This window comes from Hyperolius riggenbachi, chromosome 10, assembly GCF_040937935.1.
Source record: "Hyperolius riggenbachi isolate aHypRig1 chromosome 10, aHypRig1.pri, whole genome shotgun sequence".
NCBI lineage: Eukaryota > Metazoa > Chordata > Amphibia > Anura > Hyperoliidae > Hyperolius > Hyperolius riggenbachi.
Genome location: NC_090655.1, coordinates 91,865,183 through 91,885,890, shown reverse-complemented (window position 1 = coordinate 91,885,890; position 20,708 = coordinate 91,865,183). Strand labels below are relative to the sequence as shown.

Genomic DNA, 20,708 nt, shown 5'->3' with positions numbered 1-20,708 from the left:
ATGATAGGTGATATGTAGTATTGAAGTCTTACAAAAGATTACAAGCATTACAGGCTAACACCTCCTCCTTTGTATCACCTGTGTCAGTTTTCCACTGTATGCAATTTGCCTCGTTTTGCAGATTGATATCTGCAAAAACATCAGCAACATAATATAAACTGTGGGAACACTTTTCCATTCAGATTTAGTCTCACAACTTGCCATTTCCTGTTGTGTCATCACTTCCTCTGTCACTCATGGCTGTGGCTGAGGGGAACCTGTTACTCGCTTCCCAGCAGCAGGAGAATTCACCAGAGCCAGAAATGGCAGAAAAAAAAATGGTTTTGCACTGAAGACTTGATTGTCAAAGCCTAGGGGCACCCAGAGCTCAGTAGCTAATCTTGTGCACACTTTTTAGCTGCATTTTTTCCTTGCAAATACAGGCATTTTATTCCTTGCAAATACAGTGAAAATCGCGTAACATAGTTACATAAGCAAAACTACAAATCATAGAAAAAATGCAGACTACCGTTGCAGCAGTGCAAAAATCATGATTAGGCTGCTATGCGATTGAGTTTTGGGATATACAGTAGATAAGATACATTAATAAGCCTTACATCTTTTCTATAGCCCCATGAAACAGTAGAATATACCTAAATTAATGTCCAGCGCTGCGTAACATGTTGGCGCTTTATAAATACAATAAATAATAATAATAATATAATGCATTTGACCACTCAGGGCTGTGGAGTTAGTCCAAAAATCATCCGACTCCAAATCTGACTCCAACTCCTCCGTTTTATGAAACCTCAACTCCGACTCCAGGTACCCAAAATTGCTTCAACTCCACAGCCCTGTGACCATTACCACAAAAAACTGTACTAATTTAAAGAACATGTGTAGACATTCATTTAAGATGTATATTTATCCCAAAGTACACACTGTAATTTACTTTTGTCTTGTGTAGCTGTTACTTATAGTAGGCAGCAAGCGGTTCAGACCTCTCAGATTTCGGCCCGGTTCGCAGGGGCGTTTACACAGTGGTAAATGACGGCCGGGGTGCTTGTCGTTTAAACGCTGTCCATTCAAATGAATGGACAGCTGTTTGTATGGATGCTTGCTTTTGTTTACTGCCGTTTGCCCAAACGCCTCGTTTTGATCCGATTCTTGCCGTTGCCTGTCCAGTGCTTAGCTGATCTTGGGTTGAGTTGCTTCCAGGATCGTTTACCACCATGCTTCCGTGTCCCCCTGCAGGGGTGAAAAACGCTGCACACTGGGAAGGGCTGCCAAATGATTTTCTGAACGCTTACAGAAAAACATTTACAACGAGACGCCGGGCCGCTGGGGGCAGCTGGTTTAACCACCTGTCTGAATCAAGCCAAATAGTGTTGGATTTATCGAGACTAGCATTTCCTTTATTTTTAAAAGCACTGCCTGGACAGCAGTAGCACAGCCTAACTTCCAGGCTAGTTTGTAGGAGAGAAGGTAGGCTGTATAAGGGCCGCTTACTGCGTATACCACAAGTAAATGCAAAAACAGACTGGAAATGCTTCCTATGCTATTAATAAGATATATTTACACTGTCAGACAGAATCCAAATGTACAACCCGATCGCCAGACCACAAATGCAAAGTCCCGGCCTGACGACTAATGCACCGCAAATCGGATGCAATGGAAGCCTGTGGGAACAGACTGTGTTCGTTCCCACTAAGCTTCCTACTGTGCAAAAATTGCATACCTGTTCTGTGGAAATTCGATGCCACTGTCCACACTCTCCTGGACACCAGGAAGCATAGGTCTTCCTCTTTGTGTGCAAAATAAGCAATGGTAAGCCTCCTGCAACAGAGAAAATTTGTAGACCAATGAGAATCCTTCCTGTTGCTAGGTAGGCTTCACTTTTTTCTTTTTCTTTTTTACAAATCAACAGTCAACCCCATGCTTCTTGGTCTCCAGACAAGCAGCAGACGAGCAGGGACAGCGCAAAAATCAGCGGAGGTACAGGCAGACAGTGATTGGACAGGTGGCAATGCAAATGCAGTGGCCAATGTGAATGATGCCAGTGCGTCCTGTGCGATTGTACGCACTGCACCACTTATGGATATGCTGAGTTTGCATTGTAGTGTGAACACAGCCAAAGTCCTTTCCAGGCTTTTGGAAAAAAATACCGGTGGTCCCTTACTTACCAACAGATTACGTTCCAATAGATTGAGATTTGAACTATTTGTAAGTTGAGTCCCGTCTTATACATGGGGAAATGTGGATACATGATTCACTTTCAGAGAACTCCGATTTGTACATATAGTATAAACAACGTTTTTGCTTGTTTTTAACATGTTTTTAATGTTTTAAATGTAATCTATTTACAACAGTTTCTACAATACTGTAACATGTAACCTCAAAAATAAATAATAACAAAACAGTAACATTTATTTTGTACACAGATACAATTTTGTTTGTATGAATGAAAAATTGTAACTCAAGTCGTTTGTAAATATGGGACTGCCTGTAAAGGAAACGTTCAGAATCCCCCATTATAGGGACCCTGATCAGTAGCTATAATTGAAATCGGTACTTTCCTCCAGCCCATCGTAGGCCGTGAGATCCCCCAGCGTCCTCCTGGCACCTGGACCGAGTGTCAGCCAGACACTTCCTGAACGGTGACGCTACACGTCATCACGCCGGCCGGCATGACAGTCCTGCGCATGTGCGGTTTTGTAACTCTGAACCACGCATGTGCAGGACTGTAATGCCAGCCAGCGTGATGACGCGTAGCGTCACCGTTCAGGAAGTGTCGGCCTGACACTCGGCCTGGGTGTCGCCGGTAATGGCCAGTGGGACCTAGAGAGGAGGCAGGACGACGCCAGACGACCAAGCGGCCTACGGTGGGCTGGAGGAAGCCCCTGGTAAGTACTGATTTCATTCATAGCTACTGCTTAAGGTCTCTTTAAACCAGACCTGAATTTAGAGCTTCATTTCTGCTCTAAAAGATAAGCAACAGCATAATACACAAGAAAAACATTTATTTTTTACAGCTGATACAAGTCCTGCAATACATCTGCAGTGTCTACTTCCTGCTTTCATGGAAGCAGACATGGGGTTAATATCCTGCATTTACAAATTAGCTGCTCTGCCATGGCAGAGATTTCTGAGCTGACACAACCGAGAAATCAAATGGTGATTAGTCACAGATCAGGGGGAAATAGACAGGATAAACTCTCTAAATACATTCAGGGCACATGTCTCTATGTTTTCCATGTGTCCTGTGCAAGAGCCCAGGTCCACTTTAACAATATAAAAATAGAATCTGTTCTCTTCCTAGCTAAAATCTATACAGGAAAGCATTTCAGGCAGGTGGATATTGTGATTTTGCTGACGCATCCAATTAAGAAACAAAAGAAAAGGGCGATAATGGTACAAAACAACTTCTTCACTGCCCTCAATCTCGCCTTGTGTTTTCTGCCAATCAGAAGGCCTGGTTACAGCAGCCTAATGAGCAGAGTAACTCGATTGTACTTTCCAAAGGGTTGTGTGTGTCATGCAGCCCCCTCCAGTGTACACAAGGCTTGACATCATTAGGACCATTATATTTTCTGAGTCTCCACATCGACCACTGATTCATAGAGATTAGAGGAACTGATGTTATTTGATACTTGCAAGGCATACATTGATTTTCTTTGTTCCCACTTTGCTTGCAGATGGAAGGATTGTAAAGCTATTACCAGCCCCTTCCCATCAGATCTGAAGACGGCATGGAGCAGTCCATATCCATTTCAACTCTGGTGAAGCATCTTTATTTCTTTGTTCTGCATGTTTTGCTGTATCCTGTTGTAAATCGTGTCTTTGTTGTCTTCTGGAAGCTGAAGGCGTGTAATGACTGTATGTTTTTCTAATAGTGCATGACTGTATTTATAAGGTTGAGGCATACAATTTACAGCATCCCATAATAGCTTGCTTAGAGGGCAGGAGCCCATAGCAACCAATCAGAAGCGAGCTCTAAGAAACGAGAGGGAAAAGACTAATGGATTTGACTCATGGCACTGGACACCAACTGCTGACTGTAATTTTAAAGGATACACGAGGTGACATGTGCCATGAGATAGACATCTGTATGTACAGTGCCAAGCACACAAATAACTAGGCTGTGTGCCTTTTTTTTTCTTTTTCTGTCTGAAAGAGTTAAGTCAGGTATGCATCAATGATCGTAACCCTCACTGCTACGGAATTACAGCTATAAAACAATTACCTGGCAGAAAATGACTTCTGAGAGCAGGAAAGAGATAAAAATTAACTCTCACTGATAAGGAACTGCAGCCATATAACATTTTCCTGGCAGTAAATGTCTTCTGAGAATAGGAGAGAGGTAAAAAGGGTAAATAGTTAACAGATTTTAGCTCTTGCATACTACAATAAATGTGTCATTGAGAAGAGGCCATGAAACATTTAAAACTTAAAAAGTAGATTTAAATATAAAATAAAACTGGGGGATACCTTAAAAATACATTTTATAAGAAGGATAGATACAGTTGTTTATCTTATTAGCTAATTTTCATCTCTGTTGTCCTTTAAAGAGAAACAAAACTAAAAAAAAAGCTTTTGCACCTACAGCATTCTAAATAGTAAATATAACAATCCTACATATCTACCTCTCCACCGTTGTTTAAAATTTTATAAGAAAGTTTGTCTTCTTAAAACAGAAAGTATTTGCAATTATTCAGGTAGGAGTGAGTTCTGCGATGTCTTCCATAATGCATCACTGCTGAATATGCAGATCATTTCTTTAATGTCCCTGTAGTCTAACCACACCTCCAGAGCCGCTGGAATGCAATGATGTGTAAGCTTGTTAAATACATAGAGCCACAATAGTCCAACATGCATACAGCCTGTTTTAGACAGTCCCGTGTATGTTAAGTGTCCCCTGTGTGACCGCTCGGTCCCGCTCCCTTCCCTGTGCCTCAGCTTCCCGTGTATGTTAAGTGGTCACTAGAGGGAGAAGTGAGGAGGTCGGCGATTTCCGGGCGGCATAGATTAGGTAAGACGCTGCCTGTCACTACACTTAACGTACATGGGGAGCCGAGACACTAGGCGAGGGAGTGGGACATAGCGGTCACACAGGGGACTGAAGGGGGGGACACACAGGGGACTGAAGGGGAAACCTGAGGACTGAAGAGGACTCCTGGGGGCTGAAGAGAGGACAGAAGAGGACACAGGAGGGCACCAATTGGGGGAGAACATTGTAAGACGCTCCTGGAATATGGACGCACAAGGTTTAGTATATTTTATTTCCCCTGGTTTTTGCCCCCTAAACCTAGGTGCGTTTTATATTCCAGAGCGTCCTATACGGTGGCAAATACGGTACTAGTTTCTTTAGTGGAGCCTGTCATTGTTGGCTGTTATCTGGCACATCTGCAGCTTCCTAGCACCCATGCTCTGCAACTATAAGGCAGGGCTGTGGAGTCGGGACAAAAATCTTCCGACTCCAACTCAGACTCCGACTCCTCAGTTTATGAAACCACGACTCCGACTCCAGGTACCCAAAATGGCTCCGACCTCGACTTCGACTCCTCAACTCGGACTCCAACTCCGACTCCACAGCCCTGCTATAAGGTCCTGCTGCACACCTCACTAGAGAATATGTCAATCCTACATTAAGGTTGGAGAACAGTGGCAAATGCTGAGAAATCTGCTGATCCAGCCAACACAAAATAGATTTAAAAAACAAAATCTGTTATTATGTGGCAAAAGTTTGCAGCTGTTGTCTTGGTCATTAAGCCCCAACCTCACCATACGATTCTTTGTGCGATTTGATTACGATTCTATTTACGATCCGGTTAAATCCAACATGTCCGATTGGGATTCGATTTGATTCAATTCGATTTGCCATTGTTTTACAATGGCAAATCGAATTGAATCGAATCCTGATCGGACATGTCAGATTTAATTGGATCGTAAATAAAATCGTAATCGAATCGCACAAAGAATCGTATCGTGTAGAATTGAGCTTTAGGCATGGCTGAGGAGATGCAAATAATTTTGAGTTGATGCAGAACTTGCAAATGTTTTAATGCAAATTTATGTAGCTTTAAAATTGGCCATTCGAATCCCGTGGATTTATTTGATTGGTCCATTGTCAAGCTGCTTAAAATTTAAAAAAAATAATTGCATAACTCTGCATCAACTCGAAATTACTTCCAACTGGATCAGCTTTACTGTGCATCAATTATGAAAATGTTCCACTCATTTGAAACCGAGGATATTTTGTGTGTGTTAAAAAAGGTCAAACCACAAAATGTTGTAACAAAAAAATGATTTATTTTATTTTATTGAAGTAAATCTTCAAAAGGCATAAATATTTCCCTTTTAAGTATTAAGGATTTGGTATGAGAATTTTGATCTCAAAGCTACTTTGGAAATTACATATGCATTCCTCTTGAAGAAATACATTTTTTAACAAACATTAAACAATTAATATCTTGTTAGGAGCTCTTGTATAATACTGTATTTTTGCTAAAAAAATACAGTAGTATACAAGAGCTCCTAACAAGGCCTACAATAGTTGTAATCATTTCTTTAAGAGGAATGCCTATGTAATTGCCAAAGTACCTTTTGGATCACATGTCTTCATTGCTTGGAGTAATTCTTAATATTTAAGAAGGAAATATTTGTCTGTTGACGATCTGCAGCGTTGGTTCCTTGTACTGTGCAGCATCCAAAGTGAGAATTTATTTTTTATCTAAGTTCTGGGTGTACGAAAGATCTACTGTATGTTTTTGTTGTGGGTGGGTTACGGTATCTGCAATAGCTCAAACTTTAATTCACTAACCTTTCAGCAATCCTCATTGTAATCTAATATGGTGTAATGGGAAGTTTCTCTCCTATTCCCTCATCTCTCCAACCCTTCCCCTTTTCCTTCCCCTACGATACACGTCTATGGAGCCTGAAGCTGCTGCTGGTGTGATGGTGTGATTCTAGTTTTGCAGCAGCTCCATTGGATAATATTAGTAGCAACTGAGTTTTACAGCAGGTGTTGTTACTAGAAATATCCCTATATATACATACCGTATGTGGTAACAAAGGCCTTCCTTTGCCTACTTCCTGGACATGGCAACTATGGGTTACCTCTACAGAAGGTGAGAGGGCATTCTCCCAGTCTGGATTGGTTCCCCCAACCAGGTGGTATCCCCCTGACTGCTCCCGGGGGCCTCTGCATGATTTGTGTCTGCATTGTAATAACTCACCTGTCCCGGCGCACTGCTCCATCCATGCTTTGTCTTCAGCCCCCCTGTCATCCTCTTTTCCATGCATTGCATGTTATATGTATATAACCTGCGCTGGGTCATAGAGAAGAGACAGGGAGCGGGGAGGAAATAGGATGGGGAGACCATCTGGGTGGTCCAGCTGAAGGGTTAGTGGCACGGCAGTGGTCAGGGGCCCTGGGGCAACTGGCCCCTTTGCTTTAATGGTAGCGCCAGCCCTGCTTCCAGTGGAAGCTGAGCAGTAAAATGAGAGCTTAAGGCTTATGAGCTCTGAGGAAGACTTTCCAGACCTCGTAAGGTTTGGAATCCCAACTTGAACTTAAAAAGCTAACTTCTAAACAGATGAAGTGATCTCTCTCTGTCCTAGCTATAATAATGAGAAAAAGACTAAACATACGGTATACTTGCTAAGTGAATTGTAACAATAGAAAGTCAAGTTCGCTCAGAAGACATCAACAGTGAAATCAGCTGGTACAGTCCACAACAGCCCATGTCTGTAGTGGTAGATTTAGCCATGCAGTTTGACACCTCTGCAAACAGAGGTGCAAATAGTATTATAGTAGAGCAGTATAGTTCTCCAAGATTCACCTGTGTGCACAACACACTTTTATTGTCCTGATTGTTATTGTGTATTTGTATAGCGTGACATCTCCTGCAGAGCTTTTACATAGTGTATATAGTCCGGTCACGAACTGTCTCTCAGAAGAACTCACAATCTAATCCCTACCATAGGCAGTCATTGTCTCATGTTCTAATTGCAGTCTAAAGACAATTTTTGGTGGCGTAAATTAACCTATCTATGTTTTTGTGTGGGGGAGGAAACCTGAATACCCGGGCGTAACAAACGCAAAAGTGGGGTGAACAAATAAACTCTGTGCAGATAGTGTCCTGGCCGAGATCTTAAACCCGAGGACCCTAGCACTGCCCGGAGACGCACTTGCGAGTGACTTTCACCGGATGAGCATGCAGAGGATGTATGATACACAATGGCTTTTTCCTGCAGTTATTTGTATGTGGCTGAATAAGCCTATTATATTGGTGGTATTGGTTTATGTATCACAATGTGGCTCAGTACTGAAGGAAAGTTCCTGTTTCTGTCCATATTTATTACTGTATGATGTGTGTGTTTTGGTGCAGAAGAAGCTGGTGGCTATACCAGATCACACCGATGTGTCCCTCACCCCAGAGGAGCGTGTCCGGGCCCTCAGCAAGCTGGGGTGCAACATCACCATCAATGAAGACATCACCCCTAGACGCTACTTCCGCTCTGGAGTGGAGATGGAAAGAATGGCCTCTGTGTATCTGGATGAAGGAAACCTTGAAAATGCCTTTGTTCTCTACAACAAGTTTATAACGTAAGAAGTTCAGTTATGTATGAAAGTGAACCTGGCAGTGCTGCTTGTGAATTCTCACCAGTCATTTTCGCATTGAAAATGCTATATCGTTTTTGAGAAATTTTCACAAAAAATAGGCTTGTATTTTCGAAATTTGAAATTTTTACAGTGAAAAGCGAGACAGTGTAGAAAAAAACAATATTTTTTACATACCAGTTTTTACCATGAAAATCAATGCTTTTACCGCAAAAAAAAATAAAAAAATAACAAAACAAATTTTCAATAGAATTTTCTCTCAAAAAGCAAATTTAACATTTTCGCTAAAATGAGTGCAAAAAGAGTATTGGCATTTTCATTCGTCGCTGACATCGGGCACAAAGATGCAAATTAAGCAAATTATGAAAAGTATAAGGCCCCGTTCACACTGCACGCGTTTCCAGCCGCATTTTGGAAACGCGTGCAGGAGGCAGACATGCACAACATTAGACAGTGCATAAACATCACTGTCTGATGTTCACACTGCATGCGTTCCGGACCTGTGCGGTCCGGGAACGCATGCTGCACGCATTTTTTGCAAAAATGCGTGGCTGTTCCACTTTTCAGTGATGGGATCAGCCACGCAACGCATACAAACGCGGATGGCGTGCATTCGCATGCGTTGCGTTCCGCACACATGGCCGTCCGCGTTTGTAATGTGAACGAGGCCTAAATGGTTCTTGCATGCAAGTCTGATTACAGCAGCCAACAACACATCTTAGTGCAAATTTAGTTGATGGGCTCCATTCTTCCCATACGTTCCTCAACTATTCACTTATCCTACACATGAACATTCGGAGGTGTTTTGATGGTTTTATATATTATAGTATTTTGGTTCCATATCTTTTAGACCCTTTTTACATTTGAATTGCAAGTGTGAGTTGCGTTACCGTTTACCACAGGGTAACTCAGCGCCAATGCAAGGCAATGGGCCACCTGAAATTGATCTAAGATGGAAGCCAGGACCACAGTCTCTTTGCAGTTTAGTTATACCATATTAGTTAATAATTTAATTTAAAAAGGTCTTATCTGCTGTCTCTTCTAATGCAAACTGTGAAGTGCTTTCTGTTTGATTGCAGGTTGTTTGTAGAAAAGCTGCCTCAACATCGAGACTACCAACAATATGAAGTTCCAGAAAAACAAGATATATTAAAGGTTATCTGGATTTTTTTTATGGTCTATCTTTTCTTTAAAAATGTTTTTTTGTGAAAATACTCCTGAATTGCCGAATATTTGTATCGTATGTTGCTTATCTTGGCAGGTCCTGATACACTTGTAGGCTACCTGGGTACAGATCTGATGATGATCTTCAGACTTCAGAATAGGAGGCACCACCGATCGAGTCATTAGTGGGGAAAGTTGATAATTCTTATCCTATTTATTTTCCCCCAAAGCTAAGAAGGTTTTGGAAAGCTAAGAAGTTGTCTTACTCCTAAAGTTTTCCATACATCTGTGGATTTGGCTGCCGATTGAAAATCCGTGCCGCCAAAAGCATGCTGGATTGACGATGCGACCAATTTCGGGCTGAAATTAGTCGCATGCATCGATCGGACATGCTGGAAAATCTCATGCCAACATGCTCGATTGGGTGTACAGCGGTAATAGCGTGCAATAATCACGAACAATTAACATAGTGGAAACACCCGGCCCCCCTAATGTACATGTACCCCCCAGTGCCCCTGCATTCATTCTTTACTTGCCGCCATCTAGCACTGTGTCCGCACTCCTCTTCCGGATTTGCTCCTCACATGGTTGCCGGCGCATTGCACATGGGGCACATGTGTGGTGTCATATGCGCCCCTCGTGCTGTATGCTGGCAACCACGTGGGGAACGATTCATTCCAGAAGAGTGCAAGCACATCAGTGGACAGAGACAGGTAAAGTATTAATACAGGGGCACTGGGGAAGGGGGGGGAGGGGGTGTGTACATGTAAGTTAGGGGGACAATGGCCAGGGGCGATGAGGCAGCATAATGAGGCTGATTGCTAGAAGATTTAATGCTGCAAAGCGATCGGGAATCAGCCTGCGGTTTATAGACAACAGATCACTCTCTGTCTTTTGAGATCTGTCTATTGGTCGATCGGACGCCAAAATCGCTAATGTATGGGCCTTTAGTCTTCAGCATTTCTCATGTGCTGCTCTAATCTTCTAGACCAACTTTCTAAAATCCGTGCGGCACACACCAAACTTTGAAAGCTCTGAAAAACACGATATAACCTAAAAACTCAGCTTTTTATACACACATGCCATAAGTTATTTTAAGTAGTTTAATGTCCATTGTTTGCTGAAACCCTATTTACAGTTTTATCCTCATTTACAGCTAACTTCCCCTATTTCAGTGCAATTAAAAACAACCAAAGTTTTTGTTTCTTTTTCTTTTAGAAATTAAAGGAGATTGCCTTTCCACGAACAGATGATTTGAAGAAAGATCTTCTAAAGAAATATAATCTAGAATATCAAGAGTATATGCAAGGCATAGTAAGTTGTCCTAATATCACTGCAGTGTATCTATAAGGATTTGAAATGAATATTATGCCTTGTGTTGGTAGGCACTTAAAGGACCACTATCGCGAAAATCAAATCACTACATTTTAAATACTGCCTACTGAGCGCGCCCTAGTGGCTGTAGTTCAAGCGCTTTGAGTCCCACAGGAGAAAAGCGCAATATAAATGTTATTTGTCCTGTCAGTAAGTTGCAGTAAACACAATGCAAAGTTCCGACCAGCCACCTATTTCCTGATAGCGGATGTGTTTCCCATAGAATCATGTGGTAGAAACGCATCTCCCGACCCAAATGAACACTGAACTGTGAGCTCCAGTCTGAACGGGGCATTTTCATATGTCATAAGTGGGAACTGAGCCTAACAGAACACTCATGCATCAGTCCTGTGAAGTATAGCAAACATTGTGTGACTGTCCCATGCCTGACGTCAATGTCATTTTTCTCTGCTCTGAAACTGCATTTTTTTTACATGTGAATAGATTGATGCTTCACCCTTAGGCATAAACTGTGCCTGTCCCTTTCTCCATCGCTAAGCTGCTCCCTTTGTTCACTGCCTTCCCTTGTCATGTGCTATCAGACGTCAATCGTCAATTAAAGAAACACATTACTAACACTTGAAACATTTTTGGGGCTAACATTCAATATTTACTAGATGGTCAAAAAGTTTTACAATGAAATGCTGCAAAATGTAATTTGATTCGATTTTTAACAGCTCTTTCCAGTTGGTAGTCCCGGTTTATGCTAGGCACACACGATGCAATTTTCTGACAGATTTACCGTCAGATCGATCAATTTCGACATGTCTGATCTGATTTTCCATTCACTTCTATGCAAAATTGTTCGAAAAATTGATCGGAAGTCATATGGGTTATTTGGAAATAATCCATCTGGCAGTAAATATGTCAGAAAATTGCATCGTTTGTACCTACCATTACATTTACTAATGTGTAATAATGCAGAGTGCTTGATATGTAAATACTAGCTGATGGCCTGGCGTTGCCCGGGTATGTATTTGGCTGATGTTGGCTCCGACCACTTTTTCTAACCTAACACACAATTACTCAATGACCTTGTTTGTGAGCTTTGGCCGTCTTTGGCATCAATAATTTGCATTGAATAGAAACAAATGTGATTGGCTTTGGCTCCACCCCCTTCTAAATTTAAACCACAGTCACCTAATGACCAACTGTACCAGGTTTGAGGCTTGTGCCATTAACAGTGCAAGAATGGCAGCAATTAAATATTCCCCTTGAAAATCAATAGGTACATTTTGATTGGCTTTTATAGGCTCCACCCACTTTTCTGAATATTAATCCCAGTCACCCAGTGACCAACTGTGCAAAGTTTTAGGACCCTACCATTAGCAGTGTAAGAATGGCTGCAGTTTACATTTCCCCAGTGTAAGTTGTATTTGTCTCCGCCCACTTTTTAGTTATGGGGATAAAAAGCATCCTATATGTTATTCCAGGTAATGTACTATGTGTGTGCCAAATTTCATTCAAACCCGTTCAGCCATTGTTGTGTGATTGAGTAACAAACATCCAATCTTTCGCATTTATAATATTAGTAAGATAAGATTTGCCAATTTTTTGTTTGAGAATTAGTGGTCATGTGACTACTCAGGCTGTTTCATTCCAAAGCTTCATCGGACAGTAGAGGAAGTGGCAAAAATCAATGCGGTTCAAAACAAACCGGAATTACACTAGCGGGAACAAGTAAATATTCATGATTAGATGTAACATAAAATGTTAAAAATGATTCTGTCCACTAACATCCCATTTGTGGCTCTCCTCAATAAATATACAGCGTTTAGCAGAATACTTGGCTTCAGGAGAGATGTGAGAGTGGTCAATCCAGGTCTGTGAGGGCAGAAGTGAGTTGGGGTGAAGTGTGATGGAATAGAAATCTGTGATCTACTGATCTTACACAACAGAAGTCCTATAGTTGTGTTTCCACTTTATTGTCAGAACAAGAGGAAGGCAGAATGTTTGAAGAAGATGGAGCAGCAGCAGCAGATAGAAGCAGAGAAGAAGCGATTGGCACAGCTACGCCAGCAGCAGATAGAGAGGGAACAGTTCACTTTCTTTGAAGATCAGCTTCGGAAACAAGACCAGATGCGAGACCAGCAGAAAAATAAAGTCCCTGAACAGACTGATGGTAGCATAATGACTTGTTGTCCTTCCCCTAAAACCCACCTGAAGGGCAGCCTTCCTCCTGGACAAGCTGTAAGGAATGACGCCGCCATGTACCCTGGACAGTCCCCTCCTATAAGCAGAGCCTTAAAGCCAGCAGCAACTCTAAGTGCCGTGCAGAGTAAGTACATGATTATAATTTTAGTGTTGGAAGGAGAGGGAAACGGGTTAAATTCTCTTCAGTAACGAAGCAGGAAAAAAAGGACATTAGAACACATACGGAAAAAAACGGCGCCTATGATATTGGCTGCATTTAGCAGCATACCAAGTAAATTTTGGGCGAATGACCATGGCCGCTAGAGGGTGCTGAATTTTGCCTTTTGTGGCTGCTATGAAGGTAAATTTGGGCACCCGGAGGCCCCCAATTACCGGCAAAAGGGGGAAATATTTGTGTATAGCCTTGGGGATATCCAAATCGGCTTGTGGATAACTAAATTGCAGCATTGCATAGGGGGAACCCGCTATGCAATGCCGCAATTTAGTTATGTGCAAGGCAATTTTGATATCCACAAAGCTATCCGCAAATATTTCCTCCTCTTCCAGGCACCAAAATGTATCTTTTGTGGATGAGGGGGGAGGTTTAGGAGGAGTTTTAGAGCTAGGCACCACCAGAGGGGGGGGGGGGTTAGGTTTAGGCACTGCCAGTAGGGATTTAGAGTTAGGCACCACCAGGGAAGAGTTCTGTGTGAGAGTAGGGTTAGGTTTAGCCATAGTGCAATATCGGTAAATTGAGCAGGCATTACATAGGGGGCGCCCAATCGGTAATATTGGCCAACCACTGGTCATTCAAAATTGGATGTGTTTAGGGTAACATTGGCCAGCCACTGGTCATTCAATATTGGATGTGTGTACAGCGGACAGACCTTGGACGATGAGCAAGCACCTCTATAGCAGCAAGACCCCCCCCCCCCCCCCCAAAAAAAAACACAGGTGGAGACCAATTTCACTTGCTTTTACATTTCTGATGTTGACTACTGGAGTTTGAACCTGTATAGTAACTCGCTCTTCTCTTATTTCCCTGCAAGATGAAACCGTGGAAGGCCTTCGAATAGTTGTACTACCCAAAGATCTTTCTCACAAATTTTTGCAGTTGGCGGATGCAAATACCACCCGAGGAATTGAAACGTGTGGGATTCTTTGTGGCAGGCTGGTAAGGCTAATACCTAAATTGATTTCTGTTTTTATAAAAGATACAGAAGTGAAGGATTAAAATGGTGCCTCACTCTGTGTCAATTCTGTGAAATTCTGATTTCCCATTTGATGCAATTTTACTTGCGATTCCGATTTTTGATTATTGGATTACAAAAAGTCCTGCATGCTACGTTTTCTCTGCATTTTTCTTATTGTGTTGCTGGCATCCAGTGAAAATCAGAATTGCAAATCAGAATTGCAAATCAGAATTGCGATTTGCAGTGTAAAAGAAGCCTACGATCACAAAATCTAACAAGATTTATGTGAGCTGATTAAGTACAACTCAAACAAATTGTTTTGGTACACCCTCATAATGATCATGGAGGGGTAGATGTTGGGGAGCTGATGGCTTTCATGAGAGGCTTTTAGAAGGATCTAATAAACAGTAAATTTTGCTTGCATCCACGGGAAGATTAATTGTAATTTGAATGATTCTTGCAGAATACAATCTTTTATTAGTACCCAACTGAAAGAGTAATTTTAGACATTTCCAACTTTAAGGATCTTTAAAATGATCCAGATTATTGAGAGTGTACAAAGTACAAAGCAACGCGTTTCGCAGGTATATTCCTGCAAAACGTGTTGCTTTGTACTTTGGAGTATGGAAATACATTTTTCTGTTGAACAGTTTCATGTCTGCTTTGAGGAGGTAAGTCCACCGCTTCCTCCTTTAAAATTTGTAAGTTTTTAGCAATATTTATCCTGTTGGCGCTTCTGTTCTCCTTCTACAATACTTGAGTCCACACCTGGTGGAGGGATCCATACCCTTATTCTTCTGTCTACAGAGAGCGACATCTTAATCCTGAGTGAGGACAGGTCTAATCTCCTCACCTGCTTTTACAGTGGTTGTCTATAAGATGACCCTGGTTTGTGAGTATATTGTTTACTTACTTTCATATACCAATTCACTATACATACTACACTATATTGGGCTCTCGGTGTCCCCTTTTTCTCCCTGGGACGGAAAGGACAAGCAGATTTCTACTTACCTAGGACTTCTTTCAGCCCCTTATAGTCTGTCTGCTCCCCCAACCATGGTAAAGTCCGCAACTGGGTCAGTCGCCTAGGCTGTACATGTGCAGTTGTGCTTCTGAGGTTGGGAGCATTCGTTGCATGCACAGTCTGTATAGACTTCTAGCTGCGCATGCCCAGAACACTTCTGGCCAGGGGATAGCTGGGTTGCAGACGTTAGCCCCAAGTAAGTAAGAATGCTCTCGTCCCCCTATCTCAGGTTTACTTTAATACTGAATTTCCGGTCCATATGATTGGTCAGTTTACTAGATCATTCTTTGTGTGTCCAGTATATAGCTGACCACTAGATATGGTCACTGAGATGCCTAGTATAATTCCAGGTTGCATGCAGAATGTATACAGCTTGGGATGGGACCAATCAAATGCTCTTAAGGTAGCCATGCATCTAGCGATTTGGCTGTATGATCCACTATTCGATTCGATCATTTTATAGAATAGAGAGAGAATAGAGTGTGTTCCAGAATTCACAACCAATGAAAAGTGGCTGATTTCATGTCAAATCGACCAGATTAGTCATTCGAGCAGGACGAAAGTTATCGGTCGATTGCAAAGGCATCAGCTACCCTTCACATATCATTCCATCGACTCTGAATTGATTTTTTTTTTCATTCAGAGCATGGAGACACAACATTGGTCAAATCGAATGTGCAGGTAAATCGCATAGGCTATCGTTTGTAGTGTGTAGGTTACTAGTCGATCATCTTTCCATCAGCCATACTGAAGTTGATTCCTTAATAAAGTCGATCGCTTTGTCGATCGAATCAGAATTGCTAGATGTATGGCTACCTTTACTGGCGACTTTGATTGACCCAATTCCAGGCTGCATATAATTTGCATTAAAGAGAGTTTGAAGTGTTAAAAAATACCTCTTTTTATTTCAGAATCCTGTTCAGCAGTATCAGCAAAGATGATTCGCCGCATCCCCGCAGCCGTACAAGGTCTTTAACCCCCCGAATTGCCCTGGGCTAAATCCTCCGGTACTTACTGGAGGAGGCAGAGCTTTGGGCTGTAGCTCTGCCTCCAGTCCATTCAATCACTGCCGATTGCCACCTCTCCCCCGCCCCTCTTTCACTGAGAGGGGCGGGGAGAGGCGGCGATCAGCAGTGATTGAATGGACTGGAGGCAGAGCTACAGTGCAAAGCTCTGCCTCCCCCAGGCAGCAGAATGCACGACTTTGAATGTCGTAGAATTTTGCCCTGGGATTTGGGGGGGATAAATACCTCGGATGGCCGTGGGTATGCGGCGAATCATCTTTGCTGATACTGCTGAACAGGATTCTGAAAAAAAAAGAAGTATTTTTTTAACACTTCACTCTTTAAATTTTGCCTGCAAGCTGAAATGACTTGCATCTTGTTCTTGTCGTTTGTCTCCACTGAACACAGCCCTTCAAATTGTTCTGGTAGATATCTAAAGGTGGCCACACACCACACAATTTTTTAAATATCTGTTCAATTTAACCACCTTGGCGGTAATTATCAGCTCGTCCATTACCGCCGCGGTGGATTTATCAGGCCCCGCTGGGCCGATTTTCACAATTTTCTTTCTTAGCACTTTGCTAGCTGCGTGTTGGACGCGATCGCCGCCGCTACCCGATGCGTAATGCCCCCCCCCCCCCCCCCCCCCGGGTGACCTGTGCAGTGGTGAGAGAGGTGTTGTCAATGAAACATTCATCTCTGACATGTGCAACCAGCAGCCTATTTTATCTAAGCATCTGATTGGATGTTGGAAAATAACATTTGAAAGCCATATTGCTAACTTGCCTCAGCAAAACTACCCCTTTCTGCGACCGCCGCATGATGGCGGCCGCAGAGTGGCTCTCTCGTTCCTGGATCACGCCGCATGATTTTGCGAGGAATGAGATTTGCAGGGGACGAGCACTCGCTCAAGTGCATGTTCCCCACAGTAAACACAGGGGGCCACTGCAATCAGCCTGTCAGCCACGATCGGAGCTGGCAGACTGATTTTAACACAAAAAAGCAAAAATATTTGTACACAGCGCTGCGATCTAGCGCATCGCAGTACAGAGGAGGTCCTTGTCACTTAACTGTCCCTCAGATCAGCTCACAATCTAAATCTAATCCCTATCATAGGTTAATGCCTATGTATGCGTAGTGTAGTGTATGTAACACAATCTACGGGGAGGGGAATAAAAAAAAAGTTGTGTTTTTTTAAAATTATCTTTTTAATTAATAAAAAAAAATTAAAATCGCAGCAGCAATCAAATACTACCAAATGAATGCTCTATTAGTGGGAAGAAAAGGAGGTACAATTAATTTGGGTGCTGAGTTGTATGACCGAGCAATAAACCGTTAAACTTGTGAAGTGCTGAATTGTAAAAAAAATGGCCTGGTCACTAGGGGGGTATAATCCTCTAAAGTGGTTAACATATCTTAGTTCCTGGACGTAGAAACTACGTCCAGGAACCATGCGCTCCCGTGGCCGATCGCACGTGCATACGCGCTCCCGGCCCGCGGTTCGTTAGCCAGGCAATCAGTGAATCGGGCTATGGTGCCTGATCACTGATTCCTCTCCCCCGCTGAAAAAGCGACAGCTTCTCTAGGAAGCTTAGCTTTTTCTGGCTGTTGCCTCCCCCATGCGTCTCTCTAGGCGTATGTTACGCTTAGAGTGACGTCATGTAAACAAACTCAAGTAAAACTACAACTAAAAGTAAAAAAAATAAAACTAAACACACATTTACATTATAAAATTATTGTTTACATCCCACCCTCTCAAAAATACCCAAATAAAATGTTTAATATAAAAAAACAAAAAACATTACAATAAAAAAAAAACCAAAAAAAAAACAAAAACATGTAAATATTTACCTAAGGGTCTAACATTTTAACGTTTTAAATATCAATGTAAAGATGAAATATTTCTATATTTGTTTTATTTTAAACTTGTAAATAGTGATAGATGCAAAACGGAAAAAAAATGCACCTTTATTTCCAAATAAAATATTGTCGCCATACATTGTGATAGGGACATAATTTTAACGGTGTAATAACCGGGACATATGGGCAAATACAATACGTGAGTTTTAATTATGGAGGCATGTATTATTTTAAAACTATAATGGCTGAAAACTGAGAAATTATGAATTTTTTTCCGTTTTTTTCTTATTCTTCCTGTTAAAATGCATTTAAAGTAAAGTGGCTCTTAGCAAAATTTACCCTCCAAAGAAAGCCTAATTAGTGGCGGAAAAAACAAGATATAGATCAGTTCATTGTGATAAGTAGTAATAAAGTTATAGGCTAATCAATGGGAGGTGAACATTGCTCAAGTGAAAACAACGGAGCGCGAATGGGTTAAGCAGGCCATACACTCCGATTTTCATCTGCGACACAATGAGTAGCATCCATCGTATTTTCATTAGATTCACCACAAACATCAAGCAAAATTTCTATCGCATGCAGTGTGGGAGCGGCGGTGGACCGATTGTCGAAACGTTGCACTGCATCAAACGGTGAAATGTTTCCGTGGGATAGATTTTCATTAGATTTCATGGTTACAAAGCTGTACAGTCTGATTCCGGTTGCAGGAGGAAAGCGTTCATATCATGCAGAGTTTTGCTGCGTTTGTTGTGTGTGTCTGGAAATGTCAAACGGATGCTTGCTCTTCCATATGGGCATTTCAGTTGTTGGCATTTCTCCTCCAGGCTTGTATGTGAAAGGCCATCCAGCTCCAGAGACCCTGGTGTATCTAGCATTTCACATTGCCTTCTGTGTCTTTCATGTCATGTGGAAGAGATGTAGCATTTGCTCTCCTGCATTTGATGTCCCTCCATGTGACAGATATTTTTAGTTCAATTCAAGTGTGTCAGATTATTTTGACAAGGAGTAAAGCAGGGAGGGATAAATGGATGTCTTCCCTGGGTTATTTCATAAGACATGCTTTGGATAGCATTTCTGTTGGAAAAAAACAGACATTTGCCTTTAAGTGTTAGCGTATTAAAGGACCACCATCGCAAAGTATTGTAAAATTTAAAACACATAAAAACACTTTAAATTAAAAGTACATGTTTTCCCATAGTAAAATGTGCTATAGATTACTTTTCTCCTATGTTGCTGTCACTTACGGTAGCTAATAGAAACCTGACAGAACTGACAGGTTTTGGACTAGCCCATCTCCTCATGAGGGTTCTCAATGTTTTTTTTTTCTTCAAAAGCACTAAGTGAATGGCAGTTGTTCAGTCGAACTTGCCAGAGTAGTATGCAAACAGGTAGGGGATGTTGGCCAGTATCTTTGTATAGATCCTTTCCAGGGAGTGCTTTTATAAATAATAAATGAAATACGGAAAATCCCCCATGAAGAGGTGGACTAGTCAAAAACCTGTAAGATCCATCCGATTTCTACTACCTACTGTAAGTGACAGCAACACAGGAGAAAAGTAATTTATGGCTCATTTTACTCTGGGAGAAACATGCTTCTTATTTGTATGTGAAAAAGAGAGAACACCAAGCCCAATATAGTGTACTATGTACTGGTAATGTATAATTGGAAGAGTAATAATATTAATTTAATACTCACAAACCAGGGTTACCAATTAGGCAACCACTGTCAAAGCAGGTGGGGAGATTGTCCTGACCCCACTCAGTAATAAAAAGTCACTCTCTAGTAGTAGAAGGAAGAGTACAACCCTCCACCAAGGGTGGACTTGATGTAGATAATAGGACAACAGAGGCGCCAACAGGATAAAAAACACTAAGGCTAAGTTCACAGTGGGACGTTAAAGTCGCGCGTTAAAACAGCATTTAACGCAGAATAACTCACTGCAATGAAAAATCAATGCCCTGTTCACAGTGCACACGTTGCGTTGGTGCCTAACGCTACACGTTAAGTAAAAGTGCTGCGTGCTGTGCGTTATACACGTTGCGTTGGACTGTTTGCACATGCTCAGTAATGACTTGGAAGCATACTTTTAATTGCCTGTATTTTTTACTGTATCTGCTGTATGCGGCGGTAACGCTGCGTTGCCACTTTTTGGGCGCGTTGCGTTGTAAGCTTGCGGTGCGACTTTAACGTGGCATCAAAACGCAACGTCCCACTGTGAATCTAGCCTAAAAGAACCCAAAAACCCATCTTGGTAATAGAGGAGGCAGTGGTGGACTCACCCCCTCCAAGCAGAACACACGACTGTGGATTTTCAGTCAAAACAATTTTATTGGATACTCCAAATAAAGTGCAA

At 41.9% G+C, this 20,708-nt stretch overlaps 1 protein-coding gene across 3 annotated transcripts in view; it reads left to right on the top strand.

The window, feature by feature from the left end:
• Positions 1–20,708, top strand: part of STAMBPL1 (STAM binding protein like 1) — a 107,489-nt gene that overhangs the window by 66,218 nt on the left and 20,563 nt on the right. For 2 of the 3 annotated variants that reach the window (XM_068258300.1, XM_068258298.1), the window contains exons 2-7: positions 3,675–3,758; positions 8,370–8,587; positions 9,682–9,757; positions 10,985–11,080; positions 13,073–13,418; positions 14,323–14,447. In XM_068258300.1, coding sequence (XP_068114401.1) covers positions 3,729–3,758; positions 8,370–8,587; positions 9,682–9,757; positions 10,985–11,080; positions 13,073–13,418; positions 14,323–14,447 — 891 coding nt within the window. In that variant the 5' untranslated portion in view covers positions 3,675–3,728. Of the gene's footprint in view, positions 1–402; positions 805–3,674; positions 3,759–8,369; positions 8,588–9,681; positions 9,758–10,984; positions 11,081–13,072; positions 13,419–14,322; positions 14,448–20,708 lie in introns of those variants that run through there. The other variant, XM_068258299.1, reaches the window with a different exon arrangement.